A 27,808-nucleotide genomic window follows, 5' to 3' on the forward strand; every position below is an offset into this window, starting at 1 on the left:
ATGTTGAATGTAGGAAAAATTATCAAGAATAATCTGAATGACACTAGGAGCTGTTCTGTGGTACTCAGCAGAGGCTGCTACACTTTCAGTTGAGCTGCTTTTTTCAACTCCTTTCAAAGTGTTTAACTCTGGAGATCACCAGTGCAAATAACAGCTGATCAGTGGGATTGCCAAGTGTGGAAACCTCTCCAATCTGATATTGATGACCTATCAAATGAGTGAAAACCAGAAAAAAGTACATTAGTTGTGCGGAGTCCAAATCTATAGAAACCAAAAACCCCTAGAAAATAACTTTTGTTGTTGGCAGCGGGTTCTTCAGAATACTCTCCAAGCGTGTGACAACAGAGCTTTTCATTCAGGAACAAACAGGAACAATATATGATAAGCTTAATAGATTAGGAATAAATCATTTGCATGTCTCTGTCTGTGCATCATCTACAGCAGGCTGCTTCTCTCATACACAGACACAGGAAAAACAGGAAATACAGTCACATGCTCTCCCTGTGTGAGCCTCAGGGAGTTTTTTTTACTTTCTAACTTTATGAACAACATTCAAATCTAGCAACTAAACACTCATAGACAGGAATGGAGTTGTTGCACCTAACATATTCCAACTTGCCCACTCAACAATATCCTGTTAGTCCCATTGTGGTTCTGAAATCCACAAACTTGGCTCTTGATAGTGGCTTTGTCATACCATCAGCTATCATCTTGTCAGACTCGCAATAAACAAACTTGAGTACACCACGTTCCACTAAGTCATGTAAGTGGTGGTTTACATCAATGTAGATTGTGAGCCCTCGCGGGCAAGATCCTCTCTCCTGTACCAGTCATGACTTGAACTGTTTAAGAATACTGTACTTGTTTTTATTATGTATACCCCTCCTCACATGTAAAGCGCCATGGAATAAATGGCGCTATAATAATAAATAATAATGTGCTTAGTCTGTGCATTAATCTTCTCACTGCTGGCAAGTTTAATGCATCCTTGGTTGTCCTCATAGATAACTGTTGGTTGAGCTAATGGCTTGCCGAAATCTTCCAAAACTTGTTTCAACCAAATTACTTCTTGACTTGCATAAGCAGCAGACATATACTCTGCTTCTGTGGAAGATAATGCGACTGACACTTGTTTTCTGCTGTACCAAGAAATTGAATTTTCTTCTAATATAAACAAGTAACCACTTGTTGATTTACGATCACTTGAATCTCCAGCTCAATCTGCGTCCACATAACATCTGAGAGTGAGTTCTCCTGATGAAGATATTTTAAGATTTAAACTTTGAGTTTCTTTAAGATATTGAAGAATTCTCCTAATTGCATTCCAGTCTCTGTGGCGTGGCTTGATTACACATCGGCAGAAAATTCCGACTGTGGCTGTGATATCCGGACGAGTTGTGATTGCTATGTACAGAAGCGCCCCCACTGCTTGTCTGTAACTCTCATTGCTGGGTAGCAGATCTTCTTTTCCTTCCAACTTTAAGCAGGACGAATCCATTGGTGTGGACGCACCTTTGGCTTCTGATATTCCAAACTCATTTAGTATTGTGGAAATTTTAGAACTTTGGTTAAGACGAAAACTCCCCTCTTCCTCTATGGATTTGGATTCCCAAATAATATGTCACATTTCCAACGTCCTTAATCTCAAAGTGCTGGTTGAGAATTTCACTTAGCTTTGCAATTTCCTTTTCATCTTGATGAGACATGATTACATTGTCTACATAAAGGAGAACATACAGTACATCCATTCCTTCGCTACATTTTTCATATACAAACATGGATCAGTTTGAGATCTTTTAAATCCTGCATCCATCAAAACTTTGTTCATTTTCAAGTTCCAAGCTCTTGCCGACCGAAGTCCATAGAGAGATTTTTGCATTTTACAAACAAGGTGCTCTTCACCCTTTTTAATATATCCCTCGGGTTGGCTCACGTACAACTCTTCTTCAATGTCACCATGTAGGAAGGCTGTTTTGATGTCAAAATGTCTCACTGTCATATGTTGAACTGCATCTACGGACATTAAAGTTTTGAATGTGGTTTGCTTCACAACTGGAGAAAATGTAGCATCATAATCTTCACCATAGTTTTGCACTCGAGTACCCTTTTGTGACCAACCTTGCCATAAATCGGTGAACTTTACCTTCTGAGTCATATTGTTTTTTGATGACCCACTTACATCCGATAGCTCTTTTTCCTTGTGGTAGCTCAGTAAGCTCCCATGTCTGGAGTTGGTGAAGGGACTCCATCTCTTCATTAGCGGCATTTATCCACTTCTGTTTCTTGTGAACAGGCAGTTTTTGCATCTCTTGCCATGACTGTGGTTCTGGTTCAGGAAGTGTTCTGACCATATAAGAAAGGCATCTATCTGCGATACCTTTGTTTGGCCTTTCTGATCTCCTGACAGGAGGTTGACTTGGTTCTTCTGTGTCTTCCTTGGTGGCTTTAGAGCTTATCCACACTTCAGTGTTTTCATTTTCGGCGTCTGGGTTTGGTTATTGATATTCTTGTTCTTGCATCTTAGGTTGAATAACTGGTGTAACTTCATAGAATTTGAGCGATACATAGTTTTCATCAATCACTACATCTCTGCTGATTGTTACTGTGTTGGTCTCTGGGTGAAGGATTTTGTATCCCTTTTGAGTTTCGCTATAGCCCACCAGGGCTCCTTGCTTTGCGTGCGATTCCCACTTGGAAAATTTTTCTTTGGGAACATACACAAATGTTTTGCTTCCAAATATCCTGAGGTGCTTCAGGTTAGGCTTCTCGCAGTTCCATAGCTCATATGGAGTTTTTTTGTGGCTTTACCCGTCACTCTGTTTTGAAGATAGCAAGCTGTGATGATGGCTTCTCCCAAATATGTTATAGGTAGATTTGCATCAAATAACATACTTCTTCCACTTTCACAGAGAGTACGGTTCTTTCTCTCTGCAATGCCATTTTGTTCTGGGATGTATGGAATGGAAATCTGGAACGTGATTCCATCCTTTTTCAAAATGGTTTGCACCTTACCACTTTTATATTCGGTTCCATTATCTGCACGCAGGGCTTTTGGCATTCTTCTAAATATGCTAAACAATACAGCAAGATATTCTTCAAGTTTCTGTGGAACTTCATCCTTACTGTGAAGCAGGTAGGCGACTGTATATCTGGAGTAGTCATCAATAAGTGTGAGAAAATATCTCTTCTTGCTAGAAGTTTCACTCATTGGACCTCATACATCTGTATGTATCAGATCCAGAGGCTGTGCAGATCCAGTGGTGCTTATTTTAGGAAAGGATTTTCTGACATTTTCCCTTTAAGACAGCTAGTGCAGTTCATCATTCGACTACATTGGTTGATTTCAATACCATTTGCAAGTTGAGCTAGCTTCCTTACTGCTTCTGGGTCTCTGTGCCCAAGACATCTGTGCCATACATGGATACAGTTCTTGTGTAGACCTTGTCTAGTGCTGTACACTCTTTCTTTGCGTTTTAGCTGATAAAGTTCATCTTGGATTTTTCCTTCTGCAAGAGTGTGACCCTTCTTTGAGATGATGCAGCTGTTAAAAGTAACTACATTGCCCTTTTGCAAAAGCTTCTTTACTGACAGAAGATTGTTTTTAAGGCTGGGAGCATAGAGAACATCCTTTATTGGGATCTTTCTGCTTTGTGCTGAGGAAACAGAACAGTGGAGGTAGCCATCTCCTACTCCTTCTGAAGTGATATAGTGACCATTAGCTAAGATGACCTTTTCTGACTTGCTTTCATTAAGGTCAGTAAATAAATACTTACTATTTGTCATATGACTGCTTGCACCAGAATCTATACACCATATATGCTTTGCAGATGGGCCTGTACTGGCATTAAATGCAGCTTCAACACATGCAAAATCTTTCTTTTACAGCTGATTTAACCCTTTGATGACGGTTCTGTTTTTTTTTTTTTTAAGCTGACTCATTCTTGCTTTCCAAATTCTGCAGTCTGCTTTAAGGTGGCCGGGCTTTTTACAGACAAAATATTCATGAGTTTCTCTTAGATTGCCCTTATATTTAGGGAAATCCTGTGTCTTTAATGCTGTTTCTGCTCTGGATTTATTACTGCTGCTTACATGCTGCGTTTTTCTCTTGAATTCATTCACAATTTTACCTCTAATATACTATAGTGTCAGCTCATCATCTAGCCGTGCATCTAGTGCAGTCGTTTGTGTGTCATAACTCTCTGGAACACCACTTAATAGAAGTGCAGCAACATGAAAATCTTTAATTTCTTCTCCAATACCCCTGAGACGCTCCACAATCTCTAGGGTGTTTCTTATATCGTCCTGCATATTCTATCCATCACTTAGCTTAGACTGATACAGTTTTCTCATGAGATAAAACTTATTGCTGAGATTTGATCTTTCATTCACTTTTCTGTAACTCATCCCACATCTCCTTTGCAGTTGCACATATATGCATATATGAACAGTCTGATTATCATCTACACTGAGGGACATCATGCTTTGTGCTTTCTGATACTTCTCTAGCCAATCATCTGGTAATGGATGAGGCACTTGTTCCGGAGTATATTTCCACGTACCTTCTCTTATGAGCAGCATCTTCACTTTGAATTTCCAGGATTCATAGTTCTGGTTAGTGAGGCTTGGCACTGAGAACTTGACAGGATTGCTGCTAGTGGACATCATCTCTGTTGCTCTGTGCTGCTTTTGCTATGGGCTTCTGTTGCTGTGTTACTCTGGTGTTCTGTGTCACTCTGGGCCCATAACCTGTTGGCAGCAGATTAGTCAGGATAGTCTCCAAGCGTGTGACAACAGAGCTTCTTTATTCAGGAACAAACATGAACAATATATGATAAACTTAATAGATCAGGAATAAATCATTTGTGTGTCTCTATCTGTGCAGCATCTACAGCAGGCTGTTCTCCTAGTCACAGACGCAGGAAAAACTTTATGAACAGCATACAAATCTAGCAACTAAACACTCATAGACAGGTATGGAGTTGTTGCACCAAACATATTCCAACATTTATTCATTTATATTAAAAGACATCTCAATGTTAGAACCACTCTCAAAGAAATTTAAAAGGTGTGTCCTATAGTAGGTGTAGCCAGGACTAGAAAAGGACTGTCAATCTCTAATGAGCCCTAAAAACTTTACCTATCTAAGCTCGGAGGTTGGCACCGTAAAGTAGCGATATGGCGCCTCCGCACAACGATGAGTACCCCTTGACACCCTAGTACACACCTACACTAGACATTATCAAGCACAAATAGTAAGTGCACTTAGAAATCGCAGGAATAGCATATCCAATACCCACTATATGATGAAGTCATTAAGAAGGCTATGCGTTTAACCAAGTAGCAAATCCCAGGACAATCCCACAAATAACATATCAATGCATCATGGAGAAAAGAATAGAAATATATATGTACCATTAATGCACAAACCACCTAAATAGAGAATCTCAGGAATATTAGTTATAAAGTGCCATGCTTAACTCAATATAAAGAATCTTCAAAACTTATACATAATCCCATGTCCTGACCTGTTTCCCCTATTCTTTTGGGTTCATCAGGGGACCCCTCTTAATATAAGACCACAGTGAGGAGGAAGCACGCTGGCAATACAGCGCCTGACTCCTTATGGCTGCAGTAAAGGAGAATGATGCGTGGTGGCTATCAGGGGATGGCTGCCATATCAATGATCAGAGACAGTGCGGTCAATTTCTGGAAATTGTGTCTATCGAGCACCTGGAATAAATAGTGCGCTCGATATGTGAGGTTCACTTCTGCTGGAAGAGAGTTAAATAATGCATTCCACAACCAAAAAGCCCAGCAAAATGAGGTACAAGATCACACACTCGCACGCCTTCTAAGCTCTGCCCCACTCACCGCGTGTTTTGCGCTGCTCAACCCAGTATCTGATCATCTATCTGAGCTACCTTGTGTTATCTTCCAGCTCAGCTGTTGAGTCACAGGGTGGCATGGACGAACGCTGCAGGAATTAATATCCATTCTGTCCTGCAGAGATTTGCTTCCCCAGCCTGACAGCTGGTGATATATCAAGCAACTCTACCCTCCATTCCCTGCATGAAATTAGGTTCTTTGTAGCTCAGTCTCTAGTTCCTGTATGGGCTTACTCCTGTTTTGTTTCACTCGTCATCTACCTGGCTTGCCTTCTCGTTTATTCTGATCTCTCCGCTCCTGACCTCAGCTACGTATTCTGTACCTTTGCTGCCTGTGCCGACCTCGAACCGTCTGACCTTGCTTATGTGTTGCCCACCTGTACCCTGTGCTCGAGTCTTTGCTCCCCCCGTCAGCTACTGCAGTCCCGGGGACTGCCCTGGACAGTATTTGATGTTTACCGGTGGCCCAGTCTATCCCCACCATCAGAAGCTCCGATGAATAACCGGTAATCACTTAGTCACGCCCCCTCAGGGTAAGCCCGGCCCGTGGTGCAGTGGGTCCACACCCACCAGCGTTACAGAAGTGCATGCACTTCAATCCTCAAACACCCCCATATATTAGATCTTGATGAAAATAACCCAAAATCTCCCATAGGCATACATGGCATCAAAAATATGTGTGCATCACTGTTGTGCTTAGAATGTATGCAACAAGGGATATAGAAAAGGGCATCCCAAGAACAGTGTCCTTATAAAGCCTCATTATAATATACACATCAGAATAATTCCAAGGAGCACAATGTCCTTGTTTTTTCTCAAAAGAGATCCTTCACATAACCGAGAGTGTTTGTTTTATAAATCATGAAAATTTAATCATGTCAAATGGGTGATATATGTACCAAAAAGTGGTCAGAAGGATCTATACAGAAACAGGATGGTCCTATGCTGAAGGTAATAAGGATATCAAAGGGTCTGATGAAACTAGTGAAACTGAGTTGTTTGGTAAGCCCTCTCGGGCTAAGGGACTACATCTAAAAAATCCATCTGGTTTCTCTTTGGATTATTCTCTTATCCCAATCTCCTTGTCTAACAGATGGTAGAATAACCCTTATTGACACGAAATTAGATAGAATTGATGCCACCACCATGTTTCAAATTAGGCTAGGTCCACATTGCGTTAGGGGGCTCTGTTTAACGCATCTGTTACATAGCGGCATTAACGCTATGTAACAGATGCGTTAACGCACCCATACACTGCTATAACCGAGCGCATCACTAACACATGTCGTAATCGGCATGCCTTAGCAATGTGCCTTCATTCTGTGACGGACCCTCGGACGCGGTCTGCAAGCTTTCAAGACTACTCAGGTCTCTTCATCAGGCTTGACTAATACAAAATCTGAAGTCACATATTTATGCACAAGAGGACACAAGAATAATGCATTATATAAGACAAGTGACGTGAAACAGAACTATAAATGTGGGAAGGGGAGGCAATAGTTGTTGTCATAAATATTAGAACAGTTCATAGATAAGGAGTGTGAAAGTTTTATTGGCCTGTGATTGAAGTCTGGTCCATGATTGTGATGTCCCCAAATACACTGCGTTCCAAATTATTATGCAAATTGGATTTAAGTGTCATAAAGATGTAATTTTTTGTTTTTCAAATAAACTCATAGATGGTATTGTGTATCAGGGCTCTTTGGATCACTGAAATCAATCTCAAATGCCTGTGATAATTAGTTTACCAGATGAGCCCAATTAAAGGAAAACTACTTAAGAATGATGTTCCACATTATTAAGCAGGGCACAGGTTTCAAGGAATTTAGGAAAGAAAAAGGACCTCTCTGCTGCTGAAAAGCATCAAATAGTGCAATGCCTTGGTCAAGAGATGAAAACATTAGATATTTCCCAAAAATGTAAACGTGACCATCGTACTGTTAAGAGATTGATTCTGAGCACAGACATGTTTGTGCTGATAAAGGCAGAATGAGGAAGGTTTCTGCCAGGCAAGTTCATCGGATTAAGAGAGCAGCTGCTAAAAAGCCATTACAAACCAGCAAACAGATATTTAAAGCTGCTGGTGCCTCTGGAGTCCCTCGAACCTCATGGTGTAGGATCCTTCAAAGGCTTGCTGTGGTGCATAAACCTACTATTCGGCCACCCCTAAAAAGTGTTCACAAGCAGAAATTGTAGCAGTGGGTCCAGACATACATGAAGACTATTTTTCATACAGTCTTGTTTACTGATGAGTGTCGAGCAATCCTGGATGGTCCAGATGGATTGTTGGTGGATGGCCACTATGTCCCAACAAGGCTGCGACTTCAGCAAGGAGGAGGAGGAGTCATGTTTTGGGCTGGAATCATGGGGAAACAGCTGGTAGGGCTCTTTAAGGTTCCTGAAGGTGTGAAAATAACCTCTGCAAAGTACTGTATATAGAGTTTCTGACTGACAGCTGTCTTCCATGGTATAAAAAGCAGAAACATGCCTTCAGGAGCAAAATCCTCTTCATGCATGACAATGCACCATCTCATGCTGCAAAGAATACCTCTGAGTCATTGACTGCTATAGGCATAAAAGGAGATAAACTCATGGTGTGGCCACCATCTTCCCCTGACCTCAACCCTGTAGAGAACCTTTGGAGTATCATCAAGCAAAAGATCTATGAGGGTGGGAGGCAGTTCACATCAAAACAGCAACTCTGGGAGGCTATTCCTACTTCATGCAAAGAAATCCAATCACAAACTCTCCAAAAACTCCCAAGTTCAATGGATGCAAGAATTGTGAAGGTGATATCAAAGAAGGGTTCCAATGATAGCATGTAACTTGGCCTGTTAGGATGTTTTGGAGTTAAATAGCTTTTTAGTTCAGTGAATGTGACCTCCTAATGCTGCAAAATCCACAAATGAACATTTTCAGTTCTTTAAAACATATCAAATGTTTAGAAATTCTACTGTGCCTAATAATTTTGAACAGTGCAATTTGAGTTTTTATTCATTTTGGAGATTATACTGTTATCATTGGGAGGTTTCTTCAATAAAATTTGATGTATACTCTAACGGGTGATGACTTTTATTAGAATGACTGTCATTTGTACTGACTATTTAGGAAAATCATAGAAAAATATCATTTGCATAATAATTTGGAACACAGTGTAATCTCAGGAACACATTCCTTAGTGGATACAGAAAGACATTTATCAACTAAGGAATGTGATCCTCAGACCATTTGGGGCATCACAATCATGGACCAGACGTTAATCACAGGACAATAAAACTTTCACACTCCTTATATATGAACTGTTCCAATATTTATGGCCACAACTGTTTTCCTCCCATCCCACATCTATAATTCTGCTTCATGTCACTTGTCTTATCTATTGTATTATTCCTGTGTTCTCTTGTACATGAGTATGTGACATCAGATTTTGTGTCATTCTATGCCTGATGGAGAGACCTGAGTAGTCTCGAAAGCTTACAATGTGTTATCTTTTCAGTTAGCCATTAAAAGGTATCAACCACTGAGAACTCTCAAATTTTATTATTTTAGGTATATATGTCTATTCTTTCCTCCATGATATATTGATATATTATTTGTGCGATTGTCCTGAGACTTTCTACTTGATTAAACGCATAGCCTTCTTAATGACTTCACCTTATAGTGAGTATTGACATGCTATTCCTGGGATTTTTAAGTGTACCTACTATTTGTGCTTGATAATGTCTAGTGTAGGTGTGTACTAAGATACTCAACGTTGAGTGGGGGCACCATATATCTACTTTGAGGTGACATCCTTTGGTGTGACCTATCCAATTGATGGGTCATCATTATGTAGTGATCGTACAACTCCCTTAATAGCAGCCTCCGCACAAAGAAACATCCAAAAGGAAAACCACAGCCACACATTATGTAGTGTATGTATGTTTATAAGTGTTTGCCTGAATCCTGTGAAACACAATCCATTGACTTGTGCTGTAATTCTATATTAATAGCAGTAAGATTTATAGCTGTCTGTTTAATCATCTTATGCTCTAGGTCTGCTGGAGGAATACAGGGTCACAGTGAAGGAAAGTTTCTGCATCTTGGAGGACCTTGAAGCAGATAAATGTTACAGCGTCTGGGTTATGGCTGTAAATTACACCGGCTGCAGCTTGCCCAGCGACAAGTCAATATTCAGGACTGGTATGTGTAACACTTATCCTATTAGCTCAGAGACATTGCTCACAGGGATGCAATACCAATTTAAGCATATGGACACCTTGGAAGGGTGCGGGGAGCTTATGTGTGTCACAATCTGTTGCTGACTGCATGATCAGTTATTATATACTGAAGGATTATAATCTGTCGGTAAACTAATTTCACAGAAGAGTTTATGGGTCGCCCTCCCAGGGCTGTGGGGTACTCGGTACCGGGCCGGTGTCAGCGGGATGTGTCACAGCAGCAGTGACCCGGTCCATGGCCCTGGGCGCCCAATTAATGGGGGAAATTGAATGGTAGAAGGTAGTGAATGGAATAGTTTGTGACGCCACCTGTGGTGTTCGGCAAGGGAGGTGTTAAGCCGACGCTGCATGCAGATCCGCTGGGACTGATGGTATGGTGCAGCAAAGATGTAAAAGCTCCCCACAGGTGAAGCTGTAGTCCCAGGGCAGTGTAGATGTGGTTGGCACAGGGATGTAGCGGTGCTGGAAAGGTAGGAAGCAAACAAGACACAGCGGGGTGCAATTTCTGTACCTTTACTTGATATATGCAGTCCAGGGTCCGGATTACAGATGGTATTGGAGCAGGCTAGCCTGGAAGCAACTCAGGAATTCTCTCTCAGCAGATGGGCTGTGCAGTCTCCTTCCTAGCGCTTACTTGAGGGATCTCCAGTACTGAGTTACACTGAAGTTCCTCCTGTCAGATGTTCCCAAGAACTCTACTTGTATGGCAGACAACTGTAGCCTGTTCCAGGGACTCCTCACTCCTAAGTCCCGGCTCACTATCCGTGTTGCTGTTGTGCCCTCAAGTCTTAGATGGGAGTATTGCATTTACAGCCTTCTACTCCTCTGGTGTCTGCTGTAGGACCATCAGTGTCCATACAGCCGTGGAGACCAGGCTCCAGTTCATGCGCTCTTACGGGAGATGAGCTCTTCCTCTCAGCTCTAGCTCAGCGCTCCTTCCACACGTCTGCACACGTCACCCTCCGCAGACTAGCTACCCACTCCTTCCTCTTGGCCCTCAGAGAGCACTCCTCCCCTGAATTCCGGTTCAGAGCTCCCCCTGCTGGCGTGGAGTGGAACTGTGTTGCATGCATAGATTTACTGCGAGAGAGACCCGTCATTGCCTCCAAGCCTGGCATTACCCTCCCTGGAGGAAGGCAAAGCCACTGTGGCGGCCATACTCCTGGGGGCGCCACATTTACATCTCTCTTATCCGTCTTTTTCTGAGCTCCTTTCAGCTGATTCATGACCTCAGAAAGCATCTAAGGAAAGCTGAACTTTGTGGCCATAAATCAGAGACAAAGAAAAGATAAAGGAAAGAGTTACAAACTCTTCCAGCGCTCAGAGAACTTCAGTTGTGTTACATATAACTAGTCTATGCTCTCCGTTTCGGGGACATTAAATAAGTAACAGAGACATTGCTTTATGCCATGTTCACATGTATCTTACAGCACAATCCATAGAGTAATTTTAAAGGCAAAATACCCCCATCAACTTGACATCATAACACATCTCCTTGTAAATTGTAAGGAGAAAAAGAGATTCGTTGCAAAAACAAGTATCTTTTAAAACTTCCAATTTTTAATTATTATTACAATACAAATTCAAGCAGAAGGAACTATATGATAACAGTGTATCAATAATGGTGCACTGTATTCAAGTAAATTAATGCCACATGTTAAAGACAAATTCACATTAGGTTTTCATATAATTGCCAAACTCCAAAGGGGGTTACAAGATATTAGTTTTTTCCACTGACAGCTGCTGCAAAATCTCAAATAGCTAAGTTGTAAAGTGCAAGTCCATTATTGTATGGCTAGAGATTTGCTTGATATAAGAGGAAAGTATATATAGAAGTTGGAGCAAATGACCTGTCGGTTTTAAGTACTGGGGATCACATACCGTATATACTCGAGCATAAGTTGACCCGAGTATAAGCAGAGGCACCTAATTTTGCCATGAAAAACTGGGAAAACTTACTGACTCGAGTATAAGCTGGGTATGCATTGTCCCCTTATCCCTATCCTGGTATGCATGGCTTCGCATGCCTGTCCTTGTATACATTGTCCCATCATTCCTGTCCTTGTATGCTTGGCTCCCAGTCCATGTACTTGTATGCATGGCTTCTTATCCCCATCCTTATATGCATGGCTCCTTATCCCCTATCGTTGTATGCATGGCTCCCCAACCCTATCCTTGTATGCATGGTTCCCATAAAAAAAAAATCCTACTTACCTTCCCTGCGCGCCCTCGCTGCATCTCGTTCCAGCGCCAGCAGTTCTTCCGCCCGAGCGATAACGTGGCCCCGGTCATTAAGGTAATGAATATTCACACCTCTCCACTCCAATAGGCGTGGAGTGAATATTCATTACCTTAATGGGCGGGGCCACGTGATTGCTTGGCCGGAAGAGCTGCAGGCGCCAGAACGAGATACAGCGAGGGCGCGCAGGGAAGGTAAGTAGGATGTGTGCTGGAAGCCGGTGGCTGCAGCTGTAACTGTAGAAATGAATATTCACTGCCAGCGGGCAAAGGGTTAAGTCGCAGTCACCAGCTCCTGCCTCTGTGACTCGCAGCTCCCCATTCCCCCGCCATCTTTTTGGGACAATGAGCTGAGGGTGGCGTTTTCAGCACAAAAGAATGTGCTGAAAACTCGGCTTATACACGAGTATATACATATCAATGCAGCATTGCATGAAGTTGAAATAGAGGTAAAGGAGTAGATCAAAAAGTAAAATTCATGTACTTACAAAGTGTCTTGTGCTTCATGAGGTAGATACAGCGCACCTCATGCACTTTACAACTTAGCTATTTGAGTTGGGTTTTTTTTTAATTCGTTTAGCTATTTGAGATTTTGCAGCAGCTGTCAGTGGGAAAAACTAATATCTTGTAACCCCCTTTGGATTTTCACACTTATATGAAAACCTAATGTGAATTTGTCTTTAACATGTGGCATTAATTTTCTTGAATACAGCGCACCATTATTGATACACTGTTATCATATAGTTCCTTCTGCTTGAATTTTTACTGTAATAATAAATTTTTTGAAAATTTTTTTTCATTAAAAATTGGAAGTTTTAAAAGTTACTTGTTTTTGCAATTAACCTCTCTTTCTCCTTACAATTTATAAGGAGACGTGTTATCATGTTCACACGTAGCGTAAATGCTGCAGGTTTATTTCTGCTTTCATCTGTGTGTTTTCTAAATATGCAGCGTCAAAACCACAGCAAATCCTGAATGTGGGAACATACCCTTATAGCACAGAGAAATGTCTGTCCTGCTTAGTAAGGCTACATTCCCACAATGAGCTTTTCATGAGTTATTTATGCACCATTTAGTAAAATTGATTACTTCCATTTTCTCAAAAATATGCATGTTTAAAAACTCACCAAAAAGTAATCGTGGGAATTTAGGCCTTTGGCGAGCATGAGCCGAGTGTCAGTGCTCTGAGCTCCGATCCACTTGAGTGCGACAATTGGAGCACACGTGCAGAGGAGATGGAGAAATTCATTTCTCCATTTCCTCCATTGCCGGCATCAGCGGGAATCGCATTGCACTCGGGTGACATCCAAGTGCAGTGCGATGTTTCACACATACCCATAAACTTGTATGGGTGCGTGTGATACGATTCTCGGATGCAATCACAGCATGCTGCTATTGTTTTCGCATGCCGAATCGGCAGGAGAAAATAATCACAGAAGTGAGCTGCCCCATAGATTAACATTGGGCAGAATGCTTTTTTTATCGGATTGCATTTGACCGATTTCATCGCAAGTGTGAGCGAGCCCTAAGGAATTTGCTGGTTGCCACATCCAGGTGGAGAATGAATTGAAATGTGGCTATGTGTGTGTACGGCTCACTCCATTAACTTCTATGGAGGTTAGCAGAGTAAGCCTGCTTCGGTGATTTCCATAGAAGTGACCATAGAGTTGTACACATGCACATGTACACTCCATTCATTCTCAGCGTGAATGCAACAGTTATTGCACCCTCCCCATTGTGAAGATATATGTAAATCTAGTTTATGACATTTTTGGCATATCCTGCTTTGTGTATATGTGGGAAGATTGTACACTGTAATCTCAGACTGTGCGAATGAAAGGACCCTGTAGTACTCTCAAAAAGAGTGTGATCACTGTCATGTCCAGGGATTCTTTCACCCGTCAATTCATATTGTACGAGTACTATTTTGTGTTTTTCACAGATAGCAGTCGTACTTATGCTAGTCTATGGGGTAGGCCACGTCTGATTCCTCCTCAAACTGAGTCTTCCACACAAAAGCATAGAGACATGTCCGATATTGAGCAGAGGTTCGAATCAAACCATAGAATGCAAGTTTATAGATCTGTGTAAAAAAAAAAAATCAGACAGCACTAGAATGCCATCTGTGTGTTGTCCGTTTTTCATAGGAGAATCTTGAGAAATCTCCAAATTGTTGTTTTTTTCCATCCGAGAAAAAATGGTGAAACTCTGACCAAACACTGATGGTAAAAACTGACACTGACCAAACACTGATGGTAAAAACTGGCACTGACCAAACACTGATGGTAAAAACTGGCACTGACCAAACACTGATGGTAAAAACTGGCACTGACCAAACACTGATGGTAAAAACTGGCACTGACCAAACACTGATGGTAAAAACTGGCACTGACCAAACACTGATGGTAAAAACTGGCACTGACCAAACACTGATGGTAAAAACTGACACTGACCAAACACTGATGGTAAAAACTGACACTGACCAAACACTGATGGTAAAAACTGGCACTGACCAAACACTGATGGTAAAAACTGGCACTGACCAAACACTGATGGTAAAAACTGACACTGACCAAACACTGATGAAACTGTGATCAAAAACATTGGTGACACTCCAATTTTTGCGTGTGAGGAAAATCACTGACGTGTGAAGGAGCCCTTACTATAAGTTATAGACTAATAAAAAACTGATCCACGACAAGATGACAAAACTATACTAACAGGAATTTATAGCACTCGGCTTTGCGTCTTCATATGTTTTTTTTTTGTTTCTCTGGTTTTTGCAGGGAACAGTTTATGTAAATCTTTCTTAGGTAATGGTGCATTGGTTGATGTTCTTCGCTACTAATTTAAATTACCCAAAAATATTTATCTGGGACCTACCAGTGTCCTTGTGGTGATATGTCCGATCAAATCTTTGTAACTTACCTGAAGGGTTCCGCTATATATTACTGTGTCTTAGAAGGCTGAGTAGAACATATAAACAGGGGTTGTCCACTACTAGGAGAACTCCTTCTCGTACCCCACACTTGGCTCCGATAAAATAAAAAGAGCCTATACTCACTTCCCGTGCCGGCGCCATTCCTGCGGTGTTGGTGCTCGCGCTCTCCGGAGCATCCATGTGGTGGTATGACACATGACTCCAGTGTAAAATCAGGGCTAGTGTCACTGTCCTGCCTTTGGACAAATTGAACATGAAGAGGAAGTCTGGGCTGCAGCTGATCTCTGACTTTCTTTTCATGTTGAATTTGTCCGAAGGAGGAGACAGTGATGCCGGGGTTGATTGGGCGCTGGGGTCATGTGTTAAAACAACCGCACGGGAGCCCCGGGGAGAGCGAGCGCCGACACCGAAGGAACGGTGCTGACACGGGAGCTGAGTATAAGCTTTATTATTTTATCGTGGCCAAGCGTGGAGTATAACAAGGAGTTCTCCAAGCAGTGGACAACTTCTTTAAGGCGAACACACTGTGAGTAATTCAAGGCTGAGGGACTCAAATAGCAATCAAGATGTGGGTGATTATATGACCATCGTGCTATTCCTAGTGAGGTGCTGAGTGAGAATATATGGCAGACAGTGTACTTTGGCTTACAATCTACAATCATAGATTGTACGTCAGAACTGGACGGTACTACTCACTTTAACCCCTTCCCGAGATATAATGTATTGATACTTCATATGTCGTTCCCAGCAGAGGATGGCTAACAGCAGTGAGTGGAGCTGAACTCCATCCGCTGCTATTAACTCTTTAAATGCTGGCATTTACAGCTAGTGGCTTGAGTGGCATGCTGTTCTAAGCACCAATAGACCCCCGACGATACAATTGCAGGGTGCCAATGATTGCCTTGGCTTTCATAGGAGACTGTGATTTTCACTATATACTGCTATACTGTAATATTATAGTATAAAGTGCAAGCGATCAGATGATCACACGTTGATGTCCCCTAAGTAAATGACTTTCAAATAAAGCTTTCAAACATATAAAATCATATAAAAATTCTAAACATCCCCCATTCCCCAGTTAAAATGAAGAAGTAGGTAGATAACAAAATAAATAAACATATTTTGTATCTCCACATCCGCAGAAGTCCTTTCTATCAAAATGAAAAAATTAATTAACCCGATAGGTAAATGTAACGGTAGAACATCGAAGCACCAGAACTGCAATTTTTATTTTTATTTTTTTTTTTGGGGGGGGGTTGCCGAAACACTGCAAAAAATGCATGAAGAAGCAATGCAAATTGTCGAATCAACCTCAAAATCGTATAAATTAAAACGCCTGCTTAGGGTACAAAACAGCAAGTGCTCACGTAGCTCTATCAACCAAAAAATTTAAATATTATGGATCTCAAAAAATGTCAACACCAGCAAAATGTTATTTTTTAACAATTTTACATTTTTTTCACCACTGAAAAAAAATCTTACACAAGTTTGCTGTTGCCGTAATCATACTGGCCCAGAGAATCTTATTGTCAGGTCATTGTTACTGCATAATGAATGCTGTAAAAGCAAAACGCAAAAAACAATTGTAGAATTCCGTTTTTTTTTTTTGGACCATTTTACCCCCAATGGATTTTTTTCCCCATATTCCAAATCATTGAATGGTAAAATGAATGGTGACGTCATGTAGAGATGGGTGATGTCATGTAGAGATGAGCGACTTTGCCTTTTTTTAGGGACGAGTCGGGTTTCATGAAACCCGACTTTCTCAGAAGTCGAGTCGAACGAAATCGGCTGACTATAGGGAAAAGTCGGAGGCCGACTGAAACACGAAACCCAATGCAAGTCAATGGGGAAGCAAAGTCGGCAGGGAGTGGAGGACAGTAAACACACCTACATGCCGGACCACTTTTTTGAAGTGCGCAAAATCTCTCTCTCTCTCCCCGGACGCTGCACATGTAATCTCGTTGCCCACAGTGTACGTCCTTGCTCAGGCTAGTTTCACATTTGCGCTTTATAGCGCAGCGACGGCCCCGCCCCCTGCCGACTCCCTGCCCGCCCCTTCCGGTCATCGCCGCCTTCTAGCGCACATGGGCGCTTGCGATCTGCGCACCCTCTCTTTAGCATAGGGTGCTCAGATCGTGCATTGGCCGTGCGCTAGCAGGATTTTGCCATGCGCTGAGCACTTTTGAAGGTGCGCCGTGCACGCCGAAATTCAACATGCTGCGTTCGGCGCACACGGGCGCACCTTCAAAAGTGCGCAGCGCACGGCAAAATCCTACTTGCGCATGGCCAGCGCACAATCTGCGCACCCTATGCTAAAGATAGGGTGCGCAGATCGCAAGCACCCATGTGCGCTAGAAGGCGGCGATGACTGGAAGGGGCGGGCAGGGAGCCGGCAGGGGGCGGGGCTTAGCGGCGGCCGTGCGCAGGCCGTCGCTGCGCTATAAAGCGCAAATGTGAAACTAGCCTAAGTGGCTGAAAAAAAGTCACGTGCAAGCATTCTGTGAAATCCGACTTTGGTGCTAGTTTTGCCGACCACATGGCCGACTTCACGCTGTGGTCGGGTTTCGGTCGGCGACCTGTTTCGCTCAACTCTAGTGTCATGTGAACGGAAATTTAAAAAAAAAAAAAAATGTTGGCTCTTGGAGAAGGGGAGAAAGAAACGAAAATGAAAAATTGTTAGATCGGGAAGGGATTAAACAAAACCTGTGCCCTGTGAATATAATACTGCTGCCACGTCCTGTACTACTCCATTATATCTTCTGTAAGATAGGTGCCCCACACTAGTCCCCTGAAATGTAATATTACTTTCATATAGTGACAAAGAAAATGAATGCCACCACTATGCCATGTGCCAAATGCCCTCATTGTTCTTATACCTCAGTGTGGATATCCTGATGGTTTTGCATCTGTGGTTTCCTAATCCACTCGTTATCAGATTGGCTTTCTTACACGTCTTCTCGAATGCCCTTCATCTGTCCTTTTAGTCCAGCATCTTATCGCCCCACATTTGTGGCATAGTCCTGCATTTCTCCAGTTATACTTGATAATCACCTTTAAGACAGTGCAGTGAGACATGAAAGATGTAACCGATGCCAGTTTCCTGTGTCACTCTGTAAATGAAAACCAAGTGTTTAGTAGAAATATTGTGGATGCAACCTATCTGGCCAATGATCGTCAGCAAGTGAAGATTTTCATATATACCCTGGACACTAATGCAGATTTCCAGGGAATAGGAAAGAAACTTCTCATGTTTCAAGAAAGAAAGCTGCTAATAATGGTAAAAAAAAACATAATTTGTAATACTCATACTAACAGATATCCCAGGTAGTACTGAGCATTCACCAGTGCGGTGGGTTCATATAAAGGTTTTCAGGTTTTATTTAGATAAGGCTTAAATAGATCCTATTAGTAACTCCCCCTCCAAATTGAATGCATGGGCCGCCCTCCACTAGCTGATTGACAATTAGTGCTGTTGTGTGGCGTCACACATAACGCAGCAGAGCTAATTATGTGTCAATCAACAGGTGGAGAATGAAGCGGAGGGACGAAGGCAATGGGTTTATAATCACACCCCAATGCACTTACAGTTTCATGTCGCTTCAAAGTGCCATTTCTTAATGGGGCAACTACCCTGATAGAGTATTGATAAACATTTTTAACAGCTACACACACCCACGCAAACACACATATTTGGCTTTGGGGCGAGGGCAGTTACTCAACTGTTCCCTTTCATCATCGCATACCTCATTACAAGAGGGAGACGACTCTGTTGTCGGGCGTCAAAGGAGCAGTGGCTCGTTCCCTTTCCCTAACATTAGGGGCGCCCTAGCTCACCCTGTTCCCCGTATTACTTCTGATGGTAAAGATGCCAGCACCACGTACCTTGCCTTAGCTCCTGAATCCGCCCTCAGTCTATACCCTTCCTCCACCTAGGGAAGAGGGGAGTAGTAGTGTACCATAATACACCAAACAGACTAACAAGGTAATATGTACAGAGATAAAGGAAAATACCAATCATACATATATACACTTAAACAGAGGAAAACATAGAAGAGTGGAGGATAGGGTTAAACCGAAGTAGGCAAAGAAGGGGAATTATCACACACTCAAAACCTAGCAACAGTCACAGATAAATCCGCCAAACACCTTCTCCAACAACCACCAACAACAGCAACTTCCAGCCATGTAGCATAAGCTGTCTCTGAAAATAAGTGCAAGCCAGGGTCTAGTTTATATAGGAGATGGGAGTGGCTAACAGTGCACAGCTAAGAGCCTTAAAGTACCAGGAGCTCTCAACTGAGCAGATTGCACTGCTAAAACAATTTGACACCTTTTAATATGAAGGTGAACTGCTTCTAATCAGTGCATGAGTAGGAGAAATCAGATGCTGCGGTCTTCTGGCTCCTCTCTGTTTTGGTAAACCCGTGACAGAAACCTAATACACTTTAACAAATAGTACATATGTGTCAGTTATACACGTATTATTAAGATTGATTTTTTGGCCTCTGGATAGTAGTTGGACCATTCCACCACATAACACAGCATGCTTTGATCTAGCAAAACAACCCAATTTGGCCGTGATAATCGATTTTTGATTGCTACCATGACCAAGGACCAAAAGTGATACTAATTGAAGTATAATAGCAAGAATTAATAAATAATTCTAAACATATTTTTTTCAGAGGACAAACCCTACTTTATGACAGTGTCAGATCTGTCTTAAGACGTACTCCTGTGTCACCTGATGGACCCTATTGACTGTAGTAATAGGGTCTACTTGGTTTTCATCATAGTGTCTGCCATGTTTTACTGGTATTCTGTTCATATCTGCAAACGTGCCTCCAAAAGCAACAATGCAGCAAACCTCATCAGACAGTTAATGAGATTTATTTACAACTACTTTACCCCAGGGCAGTATAGGACACTTCCACTGGATGTTTTTTGGTGGCCACCCATACATGCTCGTTCACACACAGGTCCGGACCTGAACGTTTATTGCCACATATACGTTTGTTACAATTTGGTGAACTCTTTCTGGGATTGACAACAGAAGCGTCCCCCTGTGTCACCACACTCACACCCCCACAATTCACCACGGGGTACACTCCCCCTCCAACCCCTTCCACCACGAGGTCTACACCTCCCAGGGTTGGCTAATGGCGAGGGTTGAGACTTGCCCCTACTCTCTGCAGCACATCTGCTGCTCTCACTGGAGAGAAAGGGGTCGGTTGAAGAGAGACAGCAGAGACAGTAGTCCCTAGGCAGCAGCCCTCCCACGACTGCCCCCAGCTGACTACTTCCCTCGCCAATCTATCACCTCCGGTACGCCGCCAGCCAACACCTCTGCTGACATAGTACCTTGGGAGGGCAAAATGGAGGAAATATACACTCCCTGGTCATCTCCCTCCAAACAACCAGGGGAATGCAGCTTCTCAGATGGCACAGATAATTTGGCATGGGTTGGGCAAGCCTTCCGGACATGACCAGTCTGCCCACAGTAAAAACATGCCGGCACCACTCCCCGAACCATAGGCAGCTCTGTACACAAACTAGCTCCTCCTACTTGCATAGGTTCGTCTGGAGACTTGCTCTCATGAAATGGCCCGGCTTCCTACAGGAAAAGCATACCCCCCCACCACGACGAGCCGCAGACACCCCCTTTTTTGTACCAACAACACCGGGCTGTCTGGGTTCCTCCGTCCATACTGGTGGGTCCTCCCTAGCGAGGACAACAGGGGGCACATTTTGTGTATGTCTCTCCCTAAGGCGTCTATCCACCCGGATGGCAAGGGACATGGTGGCCTTCAGCGACCTGGGGGCGGCGTACTGCACCAGAGTATCCTGCAACTTTGGAGACAGACCCTGCACAAATTGACTCCTAAGTGCAGGGTCATTCCACTGAGTGTCAGTGGCCCACCTCCTAAACTCTGAGCAGTACTCCTCAGCAACCTGGGCTCCCTGTTTACACCTACGGAGTTGGGATTCCGCCAGGGCGACACCATCAGGATCCCCATACACTAGCGCCAAAGCCGCAAAAAACTTGTCCACGGACTCTAATAATGGTGAATCGTCCGGTAGGGAGAAAGCCCAGGATTGGGGATCCCCCTTAAGAAGGGACATAATGATTCCCACCCGTTGCTCTTCACTCCCTGATGAACGAGGACGCAGCCTGAAATATAGTTTGCAGGCTTGCTGAAATACCAAGAATTGATCTCTCCCTCCAGAAAACCTGTCAAGGAGGGATATCTTGTGTTCTGGCTGAGCCTGTGCCTGAACAGACCCCCAAAGCCCACCAACAGCTGCAGCTGCTGCACAAACTGACTGCGCAGACCCCTAATCTCATCAGTAAAGATTTGCAGCATTTGGGCAAAGGTCTGCCTTGGGTCCATGGCTCAGCAGAAATAAAGTTTGGTTGGTGATAATGTCACGTGGACCCGTCCTGTGTGGCACAACCCGCAGGTCGGTAAATAAAACAACAAGACACGGCACGTGTAACTGTCCTGTGTGACACGACCTGCAGGCCGGTAACTAAAACAACAAGACACGGGGGAAGGGGAAACAGTTACAATGGTGGGCCCTGCGATAGGGAACGGGGACGTGGAAACCTCCTGCACTCCCCTGAGTCAGTGTCCCTCACACTCCTAACGTTCCCTATACAGGCTCCTCGCCGAGCCGGAACCTGTCACCCTAGCACACCCTACACCTATCCCTTGCTAGGGAGCTGGGTGGTGCAGGCACTGGCCCCACCGCTGTACTAATACACACCAGGGAAAAATACAAATTCAAACAGGGATAACACCACTTAGCTTTGCTCTGTTGCTATTGCTCCCAGCAACAGAGTCCACCACCAGAATGCAGCTTTCCTCCAGAATAGCCGCTACTTCTCCAAGCTTTGTCAGAGCTGCAAGGAACACCTCTCTGTAATTCCTTCCTTCACCAGACTTTACACCAGAGCTCCCCTGAGCTGCTCTCTGTTTTTCCTTCCTTCACCAGTCTTGGTTGGAAATGGGCAATATCACCAACCGTGAGTGCAACCACCTGACACTCTTTTATAGGTAAGAGCCAGCAATCACACCTGCTTCATAATCACGTGCACTAAACTAAATCAGAGTGCAATGACCCTAACGGCCACCAGGGGCAAAAACTAACTTTAAGCACACAGCTTAAGGAAAAAAAAAAGGTTACTAGTGCTTTTATCTGTCATGATCCAGCATGGATCATGACAGGCAGTTTGAAATTGGACATGCCAGATCCTTATCTCCCCCAACACCATCTGTCGAGGAATTAGGGCCCCTTACACATTAGACCGTTAGCCAAACCCGCCAATACAGGTTGGTTCCATCAACATTAGTTTAATGTGAATGGAGGCTTTAAAGTAGTTATTTAGGACTACATTTTTAACTAATCACCTGCCTGTTGCAGCAGTTACCGCTGCCATCACATCAAGAGACCGTCGACTTCTACTTTGCTCTGATTTATTGATGAGGCGTGACTTCCAATGTCATGCTGATTGACGGCTGGCTCCCCATAACTGCCTGCTGTCAGCTGACTGTCAAGCAGTTATAGCCAGTCAACAGGGCAGCCTGGAATAAGAAGGTATGCTCTGCTGACGTGGAGTAGCTGAATTGCTGGAAGGAGCCGTTGCTGACTGCTCTAAACCAGCTCCTAGTAGTACAGGCTGGTAGTTGCCTTTGTTAATAAATACCTGCCTGTTAGTTTTTGGTTCCATAGCAAAACAAATAAAGTAGTCCTGGATAACTAGATTAAAGTTTATGAACAAATCACACAGCGCCTAGTTAGTGGCTACTTCCAAAAATGAAATCATCATATGGAGGAATCAAGAAGTCATATCGCCATACAATTACAAATTTTATTTGATGAAATTAGTACAGTACAGTAAACCTTTTAAAATGAAAAAATGAGGGCAAACAAAGCAAAGAAACAACGGCTTTTAGAGGAATGAAGCAACCAGAAAAAATGCACTAATAAAAAAATTACAGACCATATGCATCAGCCTCACAAAGTGGGCAAAGTTCATAGATGAATATATCAATTAGCCTAAAAGATATTTTTTATCTATATTTAATATAATATATGCTTTATTGTGAGCAGTACAAAAACGGTCTATTGACCGAGTTATCTATTGCCTGTTTTTTATATGCAAGCCTTTTAGGCTATTTGATATATTCATCTATGAACTTTGCCCACTTTGTGAAGCTGATGCATATGGTCTGTAAATTCTTTATTAGTGCATTTTTTCTGGTTGCTTCATTCCTCTAAAAGCCATTGTTTCTTTGCTTTGTTTGTCCTCATTTTTTCATTTTAAAAGGTTTACTGTACTGTACTAATTTCATCAAATAAAATTTGCAATTTTATGGCGATATGACTTCTTGATTCCTCCATATGGTGATTCGATTAAAGTTTAGCAAGGTCAAATCAATATACAGTTGTGTAAAAAAGTGTTTGTGCCCTTCCTGATTTCCTATTCTTTTGCATGTTTGTCACACTTAAATATTTCAGATCACCAAACAAATTTAAATATTAGACTAAGAAAACTCAAGTAATCATAAAATGCAGTTTTTAAATGAAGGTCTTTATTATTAAGGGATAAAGAAATCCAAATCTGCAAGTCCCTGTGTAAAAAAGTGGTCGGTCCCTAAACCTAATAAGTGGTTGGAACACCCTGATGTAGCAACAACTACAATCAAGCATTTGCGATAACTGGCAATGAGTCTTTTGCAACGCTCTTGAGGAATTTAGGCCCACTCATCTTTGCAGAGTTGTTGTAACTCAGCCACATTGGAGGGTTTTTGAGAATGAACCGCCTTTTTCAGGTCATGTCACGGCATCTCTATCGGATGCAGGTCAGGATTTCGACTAGGCCACTCCAAAGTCTTAATTTTGTTTTTCTTAAGCCATTCAGAGGTGGGCTTGCTGGCGTGGTTGGGATAATTTTCCTGCTGCATAACCCAAGTGCGTTTCAGCTTGAGGTCACGATCAGATGGCCAGACATTCTCCTTCAGGATTTTTGGGTAGACAGCAGAATTCATGGTTCCATTTACCACAGCAAGTCTTCCAGATCATGATGCAGCAAAACAACCCAGACCATGACACTAACACCACCATATCTTACTCTTGCTGTGTTTCCTTTCTGAAATTCTGTATTACTTTTACGCCAGGTGTAATGGGACATACACCTTCCAAAAAATTCAACTTTTGTCTCGTCAGTCCACAGAGTATTCTCCCAAAAGTCATAGGGATAATCAAGATGTTTTATGGCAAAACTGAGAAGAGCCTTTATGTTTTTATTGCTCAGCAGTGGTTTTCGTCTTGGAACGCTGCCTTGCAGGTCATATTTACCCAGTCTCTTTCTTATGGTGGAGTCATGAACACTGACCATAACTGAGGCAAGTGAGGCCTGCAGTTGTTTGGATGTTGTTGTGGGGTCTTTTGTGACCTCTTGGATGAGTCATCGCTGTGCTCTTAGGGTAATTTGTCTGGTCACTCCTGGGAAGGTTCACCACTGTTCCATGTTTTCGCCATTTGTGGATAATGGCTATCGCTGTGATTCGCTAGAATAGCAAAGCTTTAGAAATGGCTTTATAACCTTTTCCAGACTGATAGATCTCAATTATTTTGTTTCTCATTTGTTCCAGAATTTCTATTGATCCTGACATGATGTCTAACTTTTGGTGTTCTTCACTTTGTCAGGCAGATCCTATTTAAGTGATTTCTTGATTGAGAACAGGTGTGGCAGTAATTAGGCTTGAGTGTGGCTATGAACTTAGCTTCCGAAATATGTGATAAACCACAGTTAATTTATGTTTGAATGGTGTAGTGGAGGGTTCCAATCACTTTTTCTCACAGGGCCCTGTAGGTTTGTATTTATTTTTCACTTAATAAAAGTCCTTCATTTAAAAACTGCATTTTGTGTTTACTTGTGTTATATTTATCTAATATTAAAATTTGTTAGGTGATCTGAAACATTTAAGTGTGACAAATATGTAAGAATAGAAAATCAGGAAGAGGGCAAACACTTTTTCACACAACTGTATCGTTGTATGGGACCCCTTTGCCTGTCTAGACATAACTTTACATCCTGAGAGAGTTGTTTGTTTTGTTGCCCTGTGACATAATCCCACTCTGTGTTATTCTGACTTTAACACAATTGTATCATAAGGACAACTCATGGGTGGAAACCCCCTTTAATTCATTGCCAACATCTATTCCATGATAAAAGAAATGTCTGCATAACTTCCCCTACAAAGGCTCTGTACAGGATTCCGTAAAATGTCCTTCTCTATAACTTTATTCGGTGTTATAGCCACACACAGGAGGCAAATGTCCCTTGTTGTTTATTCACTCAACACATCTGATACTGTTGTTTATCAGATACTGTAGTTGTGGTGTCAGAGCTTAGCACATCCATTTGGCAAATGATGTACATTCCCCAAGTGATCTACATTGACATGTAGAGAACAAGACGCAGACTTGGTATTCGTCTTCTTTTCTTATTTTTTTGTGGCGCCTTGATGATTTGATGATTTTTGTAACATGGTATTTTAATAATAATTATTTAACATTTCTAGATATAATATTTATGAAATATCCAATTTGTATTTAATCCTGTTAGCTTAGGCTACTTTCACACTAGCGTCGTGTGACATACGTTGCAATGCGTCGTTTTGGAGAAAAACCGCGTCCTGCAAAGTTGCCTGCAGGATACGTTTTTTCTCCATAGACTTGCATTAGAGACGCATTGCAATGTATGGCCACACGTCGCATCCGTCGTGCAACGGATGCGTCGTGTTTTGGCGGCCGCGATGCACAAAAAAATTACATGTAACGTTTTTTGGTGCATCGTGTCCACCATTTTCGACAGCGCATGCGTGGCCGAAACTCCGCCCCCTCCTCCCCGGACATTACAATGGGGCAGCGGATGCATTGAAAAACTGCATCTGCCGCCCCTGTTGTGCAAAGCTTTCACAACGTGCGTCGGTACGTCGGCCTGACGCATAGCGACGGGCCCGTACCGACGCTAGTGTGAAAGTAGCCTTACCAAGTTAAATTTTGCATAGAATTTGTATGTTCTCACAATGTTTTCTGAAATCTTAGAAGGTATGCTCACCTTCACATTCATTTTTTTCATTTATTTCTTTGGTGCATTTAAATGAATTAACTTTGCAAAGATTGTTCACTTACAATGTCCTGTGGCTTTGTGTATACAGCCCCTAGGGAGACGTATGTGTCTCTATGGTTACAGACTACAAACCAACCCTGTGTAGTCTGTTTCTGCAGTCATATTTCCTTCCATCTGTCTTTCCTACTAATGTACACCAACATTACAAATTATTATGCCAATAGACTTAAGCCCTTAGTGACAGAGCCAATTTGGTACTTAATGACCAAGCCAAATTTTACAATTCTGACCACTGTCACTTTATAAGGTTATAGCTCAGGAACGCTTCAGTGTATCCCACTGATTCTGAGAGACTGTTTTTTCATGACATATTGTACTTCAGATGCAAATAAAGTCCGTGGAGCCTCATTTAAGAGTCTCAAACACGGGACTAGCCAAATCTTCCTCCAGGGAAGGACCCAGCCAAGGAGTGGCTCCTTTCGGAAACCACCATTACCACCATATTAAGTGGCCCTTTGAGTCAATATCCAGCTCTTTACGAGTTTACAGATATGACAAGGGAAATACCAAGGCCAGGTATCCATCCACAGACAGCTGTTTCGGGGTGTTGCCCCTCATCAGTGTGGAGTAGGATTCTGGCTAGGTGGGAGCAATGCCTAGTAGACCAACATCACGAAACAATCACTGACCTCAGGGAGACCAGTCAAAGAAAACACTGCAGCAGCCGGCAAAGGCGCTCAATCAGTGAAATCCTAGGTGCATTGCTCCCTGGGAAATACAAATATGCAAATAAAGTCCATGGCTGGGTCCTTCCTTGGAGGAAGATCTGGCTAGTCCCGTGTTTGAGACTCTTAAATGAGGCTCCATGAACTTTATTTGCATATTTTTATTTCCCAGGGAGCAATGCACCTAGGATTTCACTGATTGAGTGCCTTTGCCGGCTGCCGCAGTATTTTCTTTGACTGGTCTCCCTGAGGTCAGTGATTGTTTCGTGATGTTGGTCTACTAGGCATTGCTCCCACCTAGCCAGAATCCTACTCCATACTGATGAGGGGCAACACCCCGACACAGCTGTGTGTGGATGGATACCTGGCCTTGGTATTTCCCTTGTCATATCTGTAAACTCGTAAAGAGCTGGATATTGACTCAAAGGGCCACTTAATATGGTGGTAATGGTGGTTTCCGAAAGGAGCCACTCCTTGGCTGGGTCCTTCCCTGGAGGAAGATCTGGCTAGTCCCATGTATGAGACTCTTAAATGAGGCTCCATGGACTTTATTTGCATATTCGTATTTCCCAGGGAGCAATGCACCTAGGATTTCACTGATTGAGCGCCTTTGCCGGCTGCCGCAGTGTTTTCTTTGACTGGTCTCCCTGAGGTCA

The 27,808-nt window shown here is 42.7% G+C and overlaps 1 protein-coding gene across 3 annotated transcripts in view; it reads left to right on the top strand.

The window, feature by feature from the left end:
- CMYA5 (cardiomyopathy associated 5) overlaps window positions 1-27,808 on the top strand; it is a 137,553-nt gene that overhangs the window by 48,909 nt on the left and 60,836 nt on the right. For all 3 annotated transcript variants that reach the window (XM_073584170.1, XM_073584171.1, XM_073584172.1), the window contains one exon: window positions 9,921-10,067. In XM_073584170.1, the coding sequence (XP_073440271.1) occupies window positions 9,921-10,067 (147 nt within the window). The remainder of the gene's footprint in view (window positions 1-9,920; window positions 10,068-27,808) is intronic.

This window comes from Dendrobates tinctorius, unplaced genomic scaffold (genome assembly GCF_039654945.1).
Source record: "Dendrobates tinctorius isolate UK_male_01 unplaced genomic scaffold, ASM3965494v1 ptg000083l, whole genome shotgun sequence".
NCBI classification, from domain to species: Eukaryota; Metazoa; Chordata; class Amphibia; order Anura; family Dendrobatidae; genus Dendrobates; species Dendrobates tinctorius.